This window comes from Ornithodoros turicata, chromosome 1, assembly GCF_037126465.1.
Source record: "Ornithodoros turicata isolate Travis chromosome 1, ASM3712646v1, whole genome shotgun sequence".
NCBI lineage: Eukaryota > Metazoa > Arthropoda > Arachnida > Ixodida > Argasidae > Ornithodoros > Ornithodoros turicata.
In genome coordinates, this window is record NC_088201.1 from 121,214,245 (window position 1) to 121,230,165 (window position 15,921).

At 50.7% G+C, this 15,921-nt stretch overlaps 1 protein-coding gene across 1 annotated transcript in view; it reads left to right on the forward strand.

The window, feature by feature from the left end:
* Positions 1-10,897: 10,897 nt before the first annotated feature.
* Positions 10,898-15,921, forward strand: part of LOC135384512 (uncharacterized) — a 36,293-nt gene continuing 31,269 nt past the window's right edge. The window contains exon 1 of the mRNA XM_064613711.1: positions 10,898-11,068. Coding sequence (XP_064469781.1) covers positions 10,898-11,068 — 171 coding nt within the window. The remainder of the gene's footprint in view (positions 11,069-15,921) is intronic.

Below are 15,921 nucleotides of genomic sequence, written 5' to 3' on the forward strand. Positions count from 1 at the left end.
TCATGGCCACTGGCGTCTCAACTTCGTTTCGCTCGCTACCGAAATTGCTAAACATTTCGTCAGAAGGATTTGTGTAATCTCCTGTAGAGCAGGTTTGAATCATTTGTTGTTGACAGAGAGGAACGTCCTCAACATTTTCTGATGTGCTTGGTGAGCATGTTGGGCCCTGCTCAGTTTCTGGTAGCCCATCGACCGTCGCTTCAACATTGCGCTGTACACGCCTGTACACGGAACGCTTCGACCACTTCGGCATTCCGTTCCTTCACTTTCACTGTAAAGGTATTAAAAATGCTTGCCTGAGTCTGTACTGGCCATCTTCTCTGCGTCTCCGAACTCCCAACGTGAGCTTCCGCGCCAAGATATCAAACCCGTTACATGTCAATGTCCGCGACGCTTGCGATCCCACCAGCAAGTAAGCTTGACTCAACAAGCAGTTTCGTAGATTGTAAATTTAATCTACATGAAACTTTCATGCAATATAATTATAAAAAATAATAAATAGCGATCTTAGCTGCAAAAAGTAAGGCGTACGAAGTGCAGTAACAAAATTGAAATCGTTTCGCATAATAGACTTTTCTGCGATTCTAGGATGTCCTACAAGCGTCTCGGGGACAGTCTCCGTAGAGCATCCCGTCAGGGATCATTTGGGGATTCATAGACTCGTCCTACACGAGACGTGGACCTTGGGATCAATATGGGACGTCCCCAGAATTTCAAGTGTTGTCTGGGTGCATATCTTCCATTGTGCTTATACACGATGATCATCCTCATTGCATAATGGTTTGTAGAGGAGGTCGTGTTCCTCTGCATGTGTCCTGACCGGCTATGATGGAATGTCCCAGCGGGCAGATGGACGTGCCCTCACACTAGGACGGTGCCGGTAGAACTGGCTGTCAGGCGCAGTAGCGCGCGGTAGCAGAGGCGCGTCGTCGTCGTCGTCCACGGGCTGCCATATCACTCCCCCCTTCAGACGCGGAGCGGTGCATGCGTTTGAGATCCACGTCGATACCATTAAGAGTAGAATGGGAACGACACGTGGATGATGGACGACTGGGCACACGGCTTCGGATTGTGGTTGTTGATGCAGCAGGTGCGGGATGGCGGGAACAAGAGCGCTGCGATCCAGGCGGGTTCCAGTGAGGAGGTGTGAATGCTGAGTGCTTGAGTGGTTGCTGATTGTGTTGGGCGGCGCTGATTGCGTTGTGGGGTGTTGAGTGATCGTTGCTGCGTTGCTTGTTGCTAAGGGTTGCTGGGTGAGTGTGTTGCTGAGTGGGGCGACAGTACCGCGGCCGGTACGTAAGCGTGGATGCTGTTTGTCGCCAAAGAAGTGTCGGGGAGGGCCATGGTGAAGCAGGAGGAGGCCGGCAACTCAGCTTACTGTGGTCTCCCTGCGGGTCACCGGTGAAACAGTGGTCCCGGTGCGCCTTGCCTGCTAGACGGTGGTCCGCTGCTGCTTTGCCGAAAAATTTAGGATGATGAATGGCCGAATTACGCCGAACATGGTGTTCGTTTTTCGGGTCACAAAATGTAGAGGAGGAGGTGTTCCTCTACATGAGTCCTGACCGGCGATGATGGAATGTCCCAGCGGGCAGATGGACGTGGCCTCACACTAGGACGGTGCCGGTAGAGCGGGCTGCCAGGCGCAGTAGCGCTCGGCAGCAGAGGCGCGTCCTCGTCGTCGTCCACGGTCGTCTCGGTCTACACCGCGCTTTTCGCTGGGTCTTCACCATTGTGCAAGTCCCGCACGCCATAATCAGAGCAGACTTTTTGGCGCACTTCGGCCTTCTCGTGGACACGAGCCGTCGCAGGTTGATTGACACTACTACCAACCTTATGGTGCAAGGCGCAATCGCATCGGCACGCATTGTTGGGCCGATCCTCCGCAAGTCGGAGCCTAAGACAGAATACGAGGCCATTTTGCAAGAATTACGGGCGCTCACAAACCGCCTTACTGGAAACTGCATGTTCAGCACGACGTGGTCCATGGCATCGTAACCACCTGTCCACCTGTCTACATCCGCCCACGCCGCCTCGCACCAGAGAAGCTCAAGGCGGCCAGAGCTGAGTTCAAGTGCATGGTCGACCTCCGCATCATCGAACCTTCATCCAGCAACTGGTCATCCGCTCTCCACATGGTCCCCAAGAAGACTGGCGACTGGCGACTATGTGGAGATTACAGAGCCCTCAACCGCGTCACCGTACCAGATCGATACCAGATTCCTCACGTAGAGGATTTCACCAGCCACCTGCACGGCGCGAAAATTTTGTCAAAGGTCGATCTGGTACGCGCATACCACGAAATACCGGTCGCGCCAGAAGACGTACAGAAGACCGCCATAACCACCCCGTTTGGACTGTTTCGGTTTTTGCGAATGCCCTTTGGCTTGCGAAACGCAGCGCAAACTTTCCAACGGTTCATCGACTCAGTCATCAGCGGTCTTCCATTTGTCTTCGCCTACATTGACGACCTGCTGATCGCAAGTTCCACCCCGAAAGAGCATTCCGCCCATCTCCGCGCTCTCTTTACTCGCCTCAACGACTTCGGTATCGTCGTCAATGCTGCCAAGAAGGAGTTCGGGGTGGAGCAACTGGAGTTCCTCGGCCACTTCATCACCACCTCCGGCATTAGCCAACTTTCCGCAAAGGTTCAAGCGATCAAGGACTTCCCCAACCCTCGTCCGCGCGCAAGCTCCGGGAACTCCTCGGGCTTGTTAACTTTTACAGGGGGTTCGTTCCTGACTGTGCAACAACTCCCATCCCTTTGGAATTGCTGCTTGCTACCACCAAAAGCCGTACCACCTTACTGACCTGGACGCGAGCCGCCATCGATGCATTTGAGAAGATTAAGCGTGACTTGGCTACTGCTACCCTTCTGGCAACACCCAGTCCACGACGCCCCGACCATCCTGCTGGTAGACGCTTCGGCGTCTGCCGTCGGGGCGGTCCTCCAGCAGCAAGTCTCCAGCCAATGGCAACCGCTCGCATTCTGCTCCCGCAAGCTGAAGGACAGGGAAGTGCGTTACAGCAGATTTTCCCGCGAGCTCCTTGCAGTCTATCTCGCGGTGAAACATTTTCGACATTTTCTCGGAGGCCGCACGTTCACCGTCTATACGGACCACAAGCCGCTCACCTATGCTTTCGTATCTCCCGGCAATAACTACGCCCCTCGGGAAGTTCGTCAGCTCTCGTACATCTCAGAGTTTTAGACTGATATCAGGCACCTTAGCGGCAAACACAACACGGTAGCCGACACCCTTAGCCGTGTCAGCACTCTCTCTCTCAGGTCGTACACCCGCCGCTCAGTACCAGTTTCACACTGGACGCTTTGGCTGAGCAGCAACGCGCGGACGAGGAATTGGCCAAGCTCCGCGCCGATGCACGCTCTGGACTTGCAAGACTTGCTCCTCCCCGGCGCGACATCCGCTGTAGCGTGCGACGCGTTACTTGGAACACCGCGACCGTTTGTTCCAGTCACCCTACGTCGACAAGTTTTTGACATGCTCCACGCATTGTCTCATCCTGGAGTCCGGGCCACACAGAAGCTCATCGCGGCCCGCTACGTGTGGCCAAGCATGCACACCAGCAATGGACACGCTGCTGTCTCCATTGTCAACGAGCTAAAATTCATCGTCACACCTACGCACCCGTGGCCAGCTTCCTCCCGCTCGACTCACGGTTCGACAAAATTCATACTCACGTCGTCGGCCCCTTACCACCTTCTCAAGGCCAAGGTTATCTCTTAACAGTCATCGACCGTTTTAAGGGCAACCTCCATGGAGCGAATGTACAGCGAAAAAGCTGCGAACTTCGCTTAGCGTCGGACGCTCTGCGCGAGGCGTCAAAAATGTGAGCGTCCGCCGCCGATCTGCCCCACTGATCTCTATGTATGAAGGCTGGATTGCGCATGGGAGAGGGGCTCGTGGGGGAGAGGCACGCATTCGGGCCGCCATGTTGGGAGGCCCTAAAGCGCTGTGTCTGCCCATAGAAAACAATGGGAGGCAACAGAGATTGTGAGTATTTATTGCGCTGCAGGCGTTGATCGTTGTTTGTCGTCACACAATTTTGTAAGGTGCCAGTATACTGATGTATCCTAACAGTGTTTCACAGGTGTCCTGCCGTTCGATTCTTAATTACGTTATGTTTTGCATTCCGAAACTAGACCGTCACTGCAGTGCAGCGCTGGGGATTGTACTACAGCACGTTTCCCAGCCAATATTTCAATTCGATGTGAGATTAACAACGACCATGCAATAATCTCCCGTGCTGCGTTGTGGACAAAAATTGTTCCACAAAGAACGGTCCCAGAAAGGATATACCCGCATGGTAGAAAGAAATCGCCCCGTAGAATCACAGCCGTTGTTTTAGACAGGCGTATGCGTTGTGATTTATATCAAGCAAGAAAGGGTCTTTTAGTGAACGACAGTGGTGTGTTCGACGTAATGCCTCGCAAATATGGACACACCGAAGCATCCCAAACAATTACTTCACGCAATTATCACGCTTAGGCCAGTTAATCTAGGTATTGATGTACGTAAACTTAATCAAGTTACTTAGTAAGTGGTAACACCTCCTTCAGACACAAGACATATCTCCTTTTCAAGTACAGCCATAGGCGCCGACTACGGGGGGGCGCGGGGGCCGTTGCCCCCCCGGAGCAGGAACTAGGGGGGGGCGCCGCCTCCCCCGGGAAGTCCCGCTAAGAGACTGACAACTCCCGCTGCTCCATTTCATTGACCATATTCATTATATTGCGCGCATTTCGGGTCAAACACCGATCATTCAATGCATTTTGCTCCTTTTGCACTCAGTTTTCAAAGGCGTAATGCCTTCAGTTGTGCACATCTTCACTGTTTACGTTCTCTCTGTTTTTTCTTTTGTGTTGTTTCTTTCTGTTCTTCCTTCCTCTTATTTCTATACCAGTTCCGCATACACCATAGGATCCCGCCAGAGTGCGTGATTCTTCAGCTTTAGTTTTGTGTTCTTCATTTTTCTTTTCCTTTTCTTTCCTTTTTCTGTTTTCTTATTTTCTTTGCCTTTTTTGACTTCTCCCTTTCACTTTTTTTTTGAATAACAAGCCATCTGGCTTACCTTTCCTTTCTTTTTTTTTCTTAATAAACATATCCCCCCCCCGCCAGAGTACTTACTTCGCGGTGCGCCCTTGCCCCCTCCGGGAAAATGAAAACTCTCCGCCTCTGAGTACAGCACTTCTTTTTTTTTGTTTCTTCCTTCATTTGCTCTGATTATTTGCAGGTGAAATTGAATGTCCTTCTCGCGTACTCACATGCTTTTGCTGAATAGAGCTGCAGCGTGAACAAAGCTGCGTAGGGACGGGGGCCTGCCATCCACTGCTGACTTTGTCATGCTTGTTATGTCGAGCACGTTTCAAAAAATGCAACTGCACATCTGAAACTCCAATCATTATCATCGTCATCTAAAAGGGAGTGTGGTAGCACTGCCGTGAAACCAGGCATGATTTCTGAAGATCTCTTCTATGACACTTTCCGCAGTTTGCACACTTTTCTTCAGCGTGAGTCTCTCTCATAGGAGTCCCGTCTTCCATTTTAATGTGCGAGGGCTCTCTTGCACTACGAATATACGGTTTCCAAACTGCAACATGACGATTTGGAGCTTGAAACTGGAGCCCTGGTGTACACTGTCTATGAAATGATACCAACTGAATCATGTCAAACGTGATGTTTAGTGGAAGATGGTTTTCTTGGTTGTGCATTCTGCATGACAAAGATGGAACACGATATGCTCTTGTAAAGAAGATAAGTGATGTTATGCTCTGTGAATAAAGTGAATATACATTTTTCAAGTTCAACATTTATTCTTGCATATATGCATTTCAAGATACAATGAATGTGCAGGGAGGTGACAAAACAATACGTTTATTGTTTTGTGACCTCCCTGCAATGACAATATATATCTCAGGAATAACAATGTACAGGTAGACTATGTAAATTTGTTGCACCCAATTTTCATACATGCTGAATTTTAAATTTTTGTTTTGCTGCCTATGTGTTCAGTGTATTACAAATTGCTTAATGCAAACCACACTTTGTTAATTTCAAGGACATAAGTAGAGTAGACAAGCGAGCTGGTGTATACGATTGAACGGAAACATCTCCTTGAGTCTGAGGAGCAACGAAGGGGGGGGGGGGAACTACACAGGACGGACACGCTCCCATCTACGATATTCCTACCTTGAAGGAACCGCCACTTCGACACCATGAAATATTCAGTAAGTTTCACTGTGGCAGGCCCTGCCACTGCAAATTTCCTGAATTGAAATCCTTCAAATTGTGTCATAATCTTAAATACGCCAATATTTTTGCAAGTAGTTGACATGCTGGAGGACACTCCTCCTGTAGCTAAGGCAACTACAGAGAGTTCCAAGAGGCCGAAGGTAAACCTACAGCTGCATGAATGTGATCAAGAGTAGTGCATTCTCAAGAAATAATTTTCTTATAGCATATACGTGCATGCCTATTAACTGAAACAATGATCACAGTTCCCCAACAAGTTTTAATTCCTGAGGGTGTATACTGTAGAGGTGGGCTAGATCTACAACAGTTAATACAAGGTATTATATACTATGAATACCTTTAAAAATCTCATGTGACACATATTCTTTTACTTTTTGGAGGTGCTGCGGTGATCGAAGTTTGTGGGCACTGCTCAGGTTTTGCACCCATTTCTTGAGTATGTCGAGGCAGCTCTGAAGGAGAGAACACTGGTTAGGTGATGATGATGATTAGGATTTTAATGGCGCAAAGGCAACTTGAACACTGGTTAGGATGCAACTAGTTAAAAATAAATACGTTGTTTACCAAAAGCATTGCATAAATGTTTAAAACATCAGTTTAAAACGGGGTTTACAATCCCGATTTCTTTTAGAAATTGCAACGTCTAAACGCTGTTTTAAAAAGAATTATAGCTTCATCACCAAGACAATGCTGGGTGAAGGGGCCTAAGGTGCATATAAAACTCTCTGAAGTGATGTGATCCATGATGTGAACATGTAGAGAGAATGGGCAAAATTGAGAGAGGCTCATCACAGTGCGTGCACTGAGGTGATTCCTCCCCGTAAAGTAGGAACCCGTGGATGAGGAACACATGATACTTATCTGCAAGCTCGATCGCATCACACTGCACAGACGATCCTCTGGGTAGCCCGCTTGAGGAAACCTGTATTGAGAGACCACTTTTGAAACACTGCTACAAATAACATAAGAAGCTACAAACTATTATTAATATTATTAATTATTAATAAAAATTATTATTATCGCAACAAGCTTACAACATAGCTCAGACACAAAGGCGGTATCTATAAGTCACACCACACCAACGTTACATAGGCTTCTTTGTCACAAATCAAACCAAGGCACAAAACAATACCAATACATGAAAAAGATTGACTCTCTTGGTCTCATTACGTCGTAATACTGAACTTGTGCACGAAAGTGATTCAAAGAAATGACTGTGCACTTGCTTCCGTAGAGAACAACGTGTATACCGTGCTAGCAATGCATGCAGAAAAGCGCTCGAGTGCTCGCACATATTGATGACAACACTATCAGTGTAGTGTAACATGTTCTCTCCAGCATATTATGCACTCAAACTGTATTTGCCGCCGGGTAAAATACAAGTGTGTTCGATTGAACCTCGGAAGAGCGATCAAACAACTTGCACCCAGTGCTGGTTTTTGGGCAAAAAAACACTTCATAATTGTCAAATAAATGTACAAATTGGACGCCTATTTATTCCTTGATAAAGAATGACTCACCTGTAGAAATTTCAGCCCTGTATCCTTGCCGGTACGGTTGGTACGACCGTGATTGGAAAAAGTTGCCATGATCGCTGCAGCGACTGTTTTGGGTACAGTAAGATGGCGGCCGGTTGCCGCACGCTCGCGCTCCCTATCCGCGATCCAGCCTTTTACAATCGAGATCAGTGATCTGCCCATGCCAGATATCTTCGCCCAGCGTCCGCGATTCCGGAAGCGTCAACTGAAGATGAACCAATCAAAGTACTCTTCCGCTACGAATCTACGCCAGATCGCCTGCACGTGGTCGACTGCTCTCGTGAATCATCGTCATCGTCCTCTTCTTGCAACTGGACGCTGTCGTCTGCTCGCTGTTTCGCCAACTTGGGCCAACTGCATCGTTAGAACGTGAGGCATTCTCTGCCAAGAAACATGTTTTCCTTTCGTAGTAGTGAATATGCTTTTCGGTACGTCACTGGGCGCATCTTTTCAGACAGATGTTGGATTTAGTTGCAAAATTTGTGACATTAAATGCACTTTTTCGAGCAATTGATTTCACTAAGCTCTCACCTTATACCCTGGCAACAGTGACATCACAGCATGACTTCCCGACGCAGTCCGCTGGTTTTTCGCTGCATGGAGCTGGTGCCAGCGAACAACTGGCGGCGGAACGCGCGCGGCAGTCTGCCGCGCGAACTTTATTGCAAAAATTCGCTCCATGGAGGTTGCCCTTTACCCGGTGGCCGGAAGCAACACCCATCCCGGACATCACCGCAGCCACTCTGGCGGCGGCATTCGTGACCACCTGGATTCCACGTTTCGGCGTAACCTCCACCATAACAACAGAACGCGGACGGCAATTCGAGTCATCTCTTTTCGCCGCCCTCACTACTCTTCTCGGCGCGCAACGTATCCGCACGACCGCCTACCATCCGTCGTCCAACGGCCCCGTGGAGAGATTCCACCGTCACCCCAAGGCCGCATTGAAGACTCACGTCAACCCCACCGCCTGGACGGAAGCCTTCCGGTGATACTCCTCGGACTCCGGTCCGTTTTCAAACCTGACTTAGGTTGCACCTCGGCCCAGCTGGTCTACGGAACGACCTTGCGGCTTCCTGGCGAATTCTTCGCCCCCCCCCCCCCCCACCAGGACCATCCCCGATCCCACCGACAATGTCTCCCGCCTTCGCGACGTCTTCACTGATTTGCGTCCCGCACCCACGCGTCTGGGCTCAACCGCCAAGGTGTACGTCCACCCGGACCTCGCCACATGCACACACGTATTTGTGCGCGTCGACTCGGTTCGAAAGCCGTTACAGTCCCCATACAACGGTCCCTACCTCGTCATCGCTCGCTCTCCGAAGCATTTCACGGTCCCCATCAACGCGAAAACGGAGGGGATCGCCATCAACAGGCTCAAGCCGGCCTACACCGAGTCGCCGCCAGCCACCGACGTCAACGTTCTGGCGACCGAGGATTTCTCCTCTGCCCGACTCCCTTTGCAGCCCGCAAGGCGCCGTCTGAGGGTCTCATGGGCGCCTAACATTTGTCATCATCACTCATGGTGATGGCCCATTCGCTAGGGGGGCCAACTGTAGTGGCCCGTCGCCATCGTCACCACGATCTTCTTCACCTGGCGCGAGCTGCAGAGCCTTCAACCTGATCGGATTTCATTAAATCAGTTCTCGTTAATTCTCGCACGGTGCCGGTAGAACTGGCCGCCAGGCGCAGTAGCGCGCGGCAGCAGAGGCGCGTCGTCGTCGTTGTCCACGGGCCGCCACATCACTCCCCCCTCAGATGCGGAGCGGTGCATGTGGTTAAGGTCCGCGTCGATACCGCGAAGGAGAATGAGGACGACTCGTAGATGGTGGACGACTGGACACACGGCTTGTGGGTGTGGCTGTTGAGGCAGCAGCAGCGGGATGACGGGTGTTGCGTTCCGGGCGGCTTCCAGTGATGAGATGTGAATGCTGAGTGCTTGACTGCTTGGATGCTTGAGTGCTTGCTGATTGTGTTGAGCGGCGCTGAGTGCGATGTGTGGCGTGAGTGATCGTTGCTGCGTTGCTTGTTGCTGAGTGTTGCTGAGTAAGTGCGGTGAGTGATCGCTGCTGAGAGCTGATTGTTGCTGGGTGAGTGCGTTGCTGAGTGGGCGACAGTACCGCGACCGGTACGTAAGCGTGGATGCTGTTTGTCGCCAGAGAGGTGCCGGGGAGGACCATCGTGAAGCAGGTGGAGGCCGGAAACGCAGCTTACTGTGGCCTCCCTGAGGGTCCCCGGTGGAACAGTGGTCCGGGTGCGCCTTGCCTGCTAGAGGGTGGTTCGCTGCTGGTTTGCCGCCGAAAAATTCAGGCCGAATTGGCCGAATGAATGGCCGAATTACGCCGAACATGGTATTTGTTGTACGGGTCACCAAATGTAGAGAAGGTTGTGTTTCTCTAAATGAGTCCTGACCGGCGATGATGGAATGTCCGAGCGGGCAGATGTGCGTGGCCTCACGCTAGGACGGCGCCGGTAGAACTGGCCGCCAGGCGCAGTAGCACGCGCAAGCAGAGGCGCGTCGTCGTCCTCCACGGGCCGCCACAGGTTAAGTATTTCTGATGATAATTCTGTAGTTCGCTTCTCCCCGAAACCTGATTGCCGCTTGCTGTGTGTAAGGAGGATTGCGTCATTAGAATTGTAGACTCCGCCTGCACGCCCTCATTGTCAAATCCAACATTTGAATTGCAGCATTTGGTAATCCTTTCAACGTATATTGTCAAAAGATGTTGTAGACATTCTGTAGATTATACATTTGTAATTGCTCAAGAATAAGAGAACAATAGAGCTAGTTCAGCTGGTTGTTCAACTGTGCACACTGTGCAATTTAATTCACCAACCATTCATTCCAACCAAAGAGTACTGTTTCAACGTGCGTCTTCAAGGCAGCACGTCTATGGATGATTTGATGGACGCAGTCTCTGATACTCTCGGTCCAGGCCAGTTTTACGGCAACACGCACCGTTGGGTAAACCTCTTCCAAATCGGACTCCACACCAGGGCTGCCCTGAGCCGTGTCTCCTGAGGCGGCATCGTCGTCCCAGGTGAGCTGGTGCAAATATAAATTTTGGGGCCTAGAAACATAACGGTCACATGCAAAATGGTCCACCAGAAGTCACGGGCACTGAAGTAGCCAACACGGACGCAGTCGCTTGGAGCGATGCTAGTCCTGCCCTACCATATCCACCCCGGCCAGAAGCTTCGGACAAGACGGACCCTTTCAACAGCACCCAGGACGAGGATTTCGTGTCGGGAGACACATCAGTGACGTCCCCTCCCACGCAGCACACAATATTTTGCCAATATTGGCTGGTCATTGGCGATACAGGTCCAATGTGGGACCGGTTTCGCCAAGATTTTCCCCATATTGGGGCTGAAAATGGTCAATATGGGCCCCATATCGCCCAGTTTGAGCCAATATTGGGAAAATCCTGGCAATATGGGCCCCATATTGCCCACTTTGCCGTGTTTTTTGTTTTTTGGTGTGTTTTTTTGCAATCATGTGCAACGTGTCAATTAGATCCGCAGAAATAAAAAAGCAAAAATCAGAGAAAAGTATTATCAGTGGTGAATATTATACAAGATTATGCTTTATTATTACACGCACTCCCCGTTGGTGTTATCACAGAAATATTGGCAATATTGGGGCAAAATGGGCTCGCCAATATGGAGCCTGGTTACACTCCCCATATTGGTCCAATATTGGCAGCCCACATTGGGCCAATATTGGCAATCTTTGCTAACCCATATGGGTCCAATATTGGCGTGCTGCTTGGGCTGAGTCCTACCCAAGTAGCACACAATATTGGGCCCATATTGGCTGGTCACTGGCGATACGGGTTCAATATGGGGCCCGTTTAGCCATGATTTTCCCAATATTGGCAATATGGGCCCCATATTGCCCAGTTTGAGCCAATATTAGGAATATCCTGGCAGTATGGGCCCCATATTGCACGTGTACACCCCATATTGACTGAAAATACAGAAAATGGTACGTACCCATGTTGCACAAATGCCCGACCAGCACGGCAAGATTGGACGTTGAAGCGTGTGAAATTCCCAATTCAATACGTCGTTACATCTAACAACTTCTCGCAGATGATACACATTGTTCGAAACAGTCAACAACATGAGAATCCCATTGTAACATTCACTAGAACTCGACAACTCAACTTTCCACATTCTGGAAGCAGCCACCATCTTGCTTCTCGATGCCAATGCCACTCGGTCGAACCGACTGAGAGCGAGCGTGGTGGGTTGAGCGAAATCACTGTCCTACAACTAAGGGGCATGCGCGACAGTCGGATCGGACGCTTCATACGGGCTAAAATGTCGCTGCTTCCTCTAATGATAACGGAATTGCGGCAGGTCAAGTAAAAAACGCAATGTCTGATAGAAAGGGATAGCTCTTCTGTAAAGTTAGGTGCTTTCAAGTTACTGCAAGCAGTGTGAGTTGCTCTGGCGTATGTGCGTCACCGTCATGAAAGTGTTTCGCTCCTTTGTACTCTCGGAGCGAGTTGGAAATTTTTGGAGCATAGACTGTTTCGGTCCCAGTGAAGACTTGTGATGGATGTTTGGCATTGGCAGTTTCGTAGGACTGCCTGTGTCCCTTAGCAAGACGGGCGTAGCACCCATTCTTCGTTTTTGCCGTGATGCAATGTGCGACGGTGCGACGTGTGTTTGTTTTTTGTAATTGTATGCAACATGGATCAATGAGATCTGCAGAAATGATAAAGCAAAAAGAAGATAGAAATATCAGTGGTAGATATTAAACCGGATAATGCTTTATTATTACACGAACTCTCCGTTGGCGTTATCACAGAAATATTGGCAATAACTGCGTAAAATGGGCTTGCCAATATGGGCAGCCCATATTGGTCCAATATGGGCCTGGTTGCACTCCCCATATTGGTCCAATCTTGGCAGCCCATATGGGTCCAATATTGGATCAATATTGGCGTGCTGCTTGAGGAGTTTTCCCATACCGACATCGAAGTGGACCCTGAGGTGTAAGAACGCAGACAGTGTAGCCGGCAACACCCACACACGTACTCGACGTCGAATGGCGTCCGGCCATCCGGAAAGAAAAAGAAACGAACATACATGAACGAATGATACATAAATTCGGAACGTCCGAGGAATCCTCAAGCGAAAGTGAAGCATGTTTTTGCATGCTCAATCGTTTATTAAGAGACGTACTTTGTACAAGCTTTCATTATGTACAGTCCACAGCCCCACGTGGCGCACGTGTATATATTGCCACGAATCATCATCGCGAAACTTCCAGGGCAGGCACGAAACGGTACATCTCATCCCGGCGTCTGGGGTTTTTCCTGGGGTTTCCTCAGACGCTTTCAGACATATGTCGGCACAGTTCCCTTAGAAGTCGGCCCAGGACGCACATTCCCCCAGGGCGTCAGTCGTAACGTTGCCCACATACGTGAGGCCGACAACGGCAAGCCCTATCACCACCACCACCTCATCCCGGCGCATGCTGAAGAAGAAGCAAGAAGCTTCCAGACACATCGCCTGCTCTCTGGTAAACGCACGTGCTGTTTCTAGACTTTTCGGCGCGACGCTTAAATGCTTGTGCGCTCCAAGCTGGAGCATTCATTCTTTGGACTCAGTTGTGTTCAGAGAGCTATCCCTCTTGTGCTTTTGCTACCAAGTAGTCTAATAAACCGTTCGCTGTTTATTCGCCGACTCGCCGACTCATTTCGCTGCGTGACATTTCTTGTGGAGGTGCGGGGCATTCCTTGTCCAACGGCCTGGAAGACCAACTTCGACAAAGCAGAAGGCAGCTTGGTCTGCCTGCAGAATTCGGTCCATTAGAACCCCCTAAACGCAAGAAGAAGATGACTGCGGAGACCAGTACCCAAGTGGCGCAACCTGTTGCCACGCCCATAGCCCCTGCACGGTCGCCGAAGACATTCAGCGGGGAGTATTACGACGACGTGGACGATTGGGTCGAGCACTATGAGCGGATCGCCAAGTTCAACAACTGGAGTGACGACCAGAAGCTCGTCAACGTCTATTTCTCCCTGGAAGGCACCGCGAAAACATGGTTCGAGAACCGGGAGACTTCGCTCACGTCCTGGGACGTCTTCAAAAGCAAACTGCGCGAGGCATTCGCTTTTCAACAACGAGTTGAACGCGCTGAACATCTGCTCCAGAGACGGATCCGGCTGCCAAACGAAAGCGTTACAGGCTTCGTCGAAGATGTGTTGCGGCTCTTCCGCCGAGATGACCCCAAAAGCATCCGAGGAGAAGAAGGTTCAGCGACTCATGAGGGGCGTAAAAGAAGAAATGTTTCGCGCCCTGTCCCGGGATCCACCCGCCACGACCGACGCTTTTCTGGACGAAGCCGTCCGCATTGAGAGGACCCTGCTCTCTCGCGCTACCGTCGACCAACAACACCAGGGCTACGAGGTTTTTTCCACGACCGCTGGCCTCGACATCGGATCGCTCAGACAGCTGATTCGAGAGGTGGTATGCGAAGAAGTACGAGCTCTCCTCTGTCCTGAGAAGGCTCAAGACCCTTTGTCTTCGATCGGTGCGATCATCAAGGACGAGGTTCAGCAGGCAATCCAGACATCGTCAACCGCCAACCCCGACGCCGAAGTACCGAGACCAACCTACGCCGCCGCTCTGAGACAGGTGCCACCTACTCGTCCGTCGTACTACGGAAACCGTTGGATGCCTCCTCGGCCTGTCCGACCTACTCCGAACGTCCCGCCACACTCTCAGCCGTTTCGCAAAACGGACGTTTGGCGGACTCCCGACTTCAGACCGCTCTGCTACCACTGCGGAGAGGCCAACCACGTCTATCGCCGATGTCCCTACCGACGACTCGGCCTTCCCGGTTTTTCACCCGACGCCCCCCGCCCCGAGCGCGGTAGTCGCCCCGCCGCAATTGAAGACTATCTACGGCAGCAGAATGCTTCTGCTGGCTCGCGACGCGACCTGTCCCCGAGCGTCCCCGACCGCAGCAGGTCGCCAGGAAGAGCACGTTCACCGTCACCGGCAAGACGACCTGCGTGGCGCAGCCCTAACCGGGAAAACTGAAGACTGCAGCTCCGGGAGGTGAAGCTGCGGACCGACGACAAGTTAGAATTCCTCCAACTCGACGAACAGCAACGCAGCACCAACACGACGCTCGAAAAATTACCAATAACCTGAAAATACTCATCGACGGCCATGAGATGATTGCGTTAATCGATACCGGAGCCGACGACTCTGTTATAAGTGGTAGGTTGGCTAAGAAGCTTCGCAAGGTGCAAACGAAGTGGGATTAGCCTAACATAGGCACTGCTGGTGGACACGTCGTAACACCGACTGGCCGATGCACGGCAGTCATACAAGTGCGTGACATCCAGTACGTCGTCAGCTTTGCCGTCTTGCCGAACTGCCCACGGGATGTAATACTAGGAATGGACTTTCTAGTCGAAAACGAAGCAATCATCGACTTCACAAATGGAGTTATCTCTTTTAAAACGCCGGAAACAGCAGAAGACAAGTGGTGGGCACGAATAACCCCGGAGAAACGCGCAAACACGGACGTAACCGCCGTGACGACTCAGCACGTCAACCTGCCTCCCTTGTCGTCAGTCCTTGTGAACAAAGAAACGCTCTCCACCACAGTACTCTGGGAGCTCTGCTGCGCTCAACAGCTTTTATCACTGCACAGCACGGCGTACGTTCTCGCTATGCTCAAAAATTGCAAGACAAAACGCGCGGGAGATTAGAACTTCGAAAGATTTTCGTATAACAACCAGTGGAATGCAGCCGCCCAGACCCAACCACCCAACTGCTACCCGTTGCGCGTCCCGAAAGTTTGAAGTTTCAACCGTTGAAACTGAACTGGTTCGAACTGCTTGGATGGATGGATGATGGATGGTGATTGGGTAGACGGGCAGACGTCATTGCCATTGCTTTAGCTCGTGCTTATTGAGTAGTTATTTTTTGTAATATCTTTAATTTCCGTGGCCGTTCATTATAATTGGGTGGTGGAGGTTAAACGTTAAATAACACATATGCCAATCCAGCGGAAGTGACACCAACATCATCATCATTATGCCATCGCCATCGTTGTTGCAGCGACGAGTGTCGTATTTTGT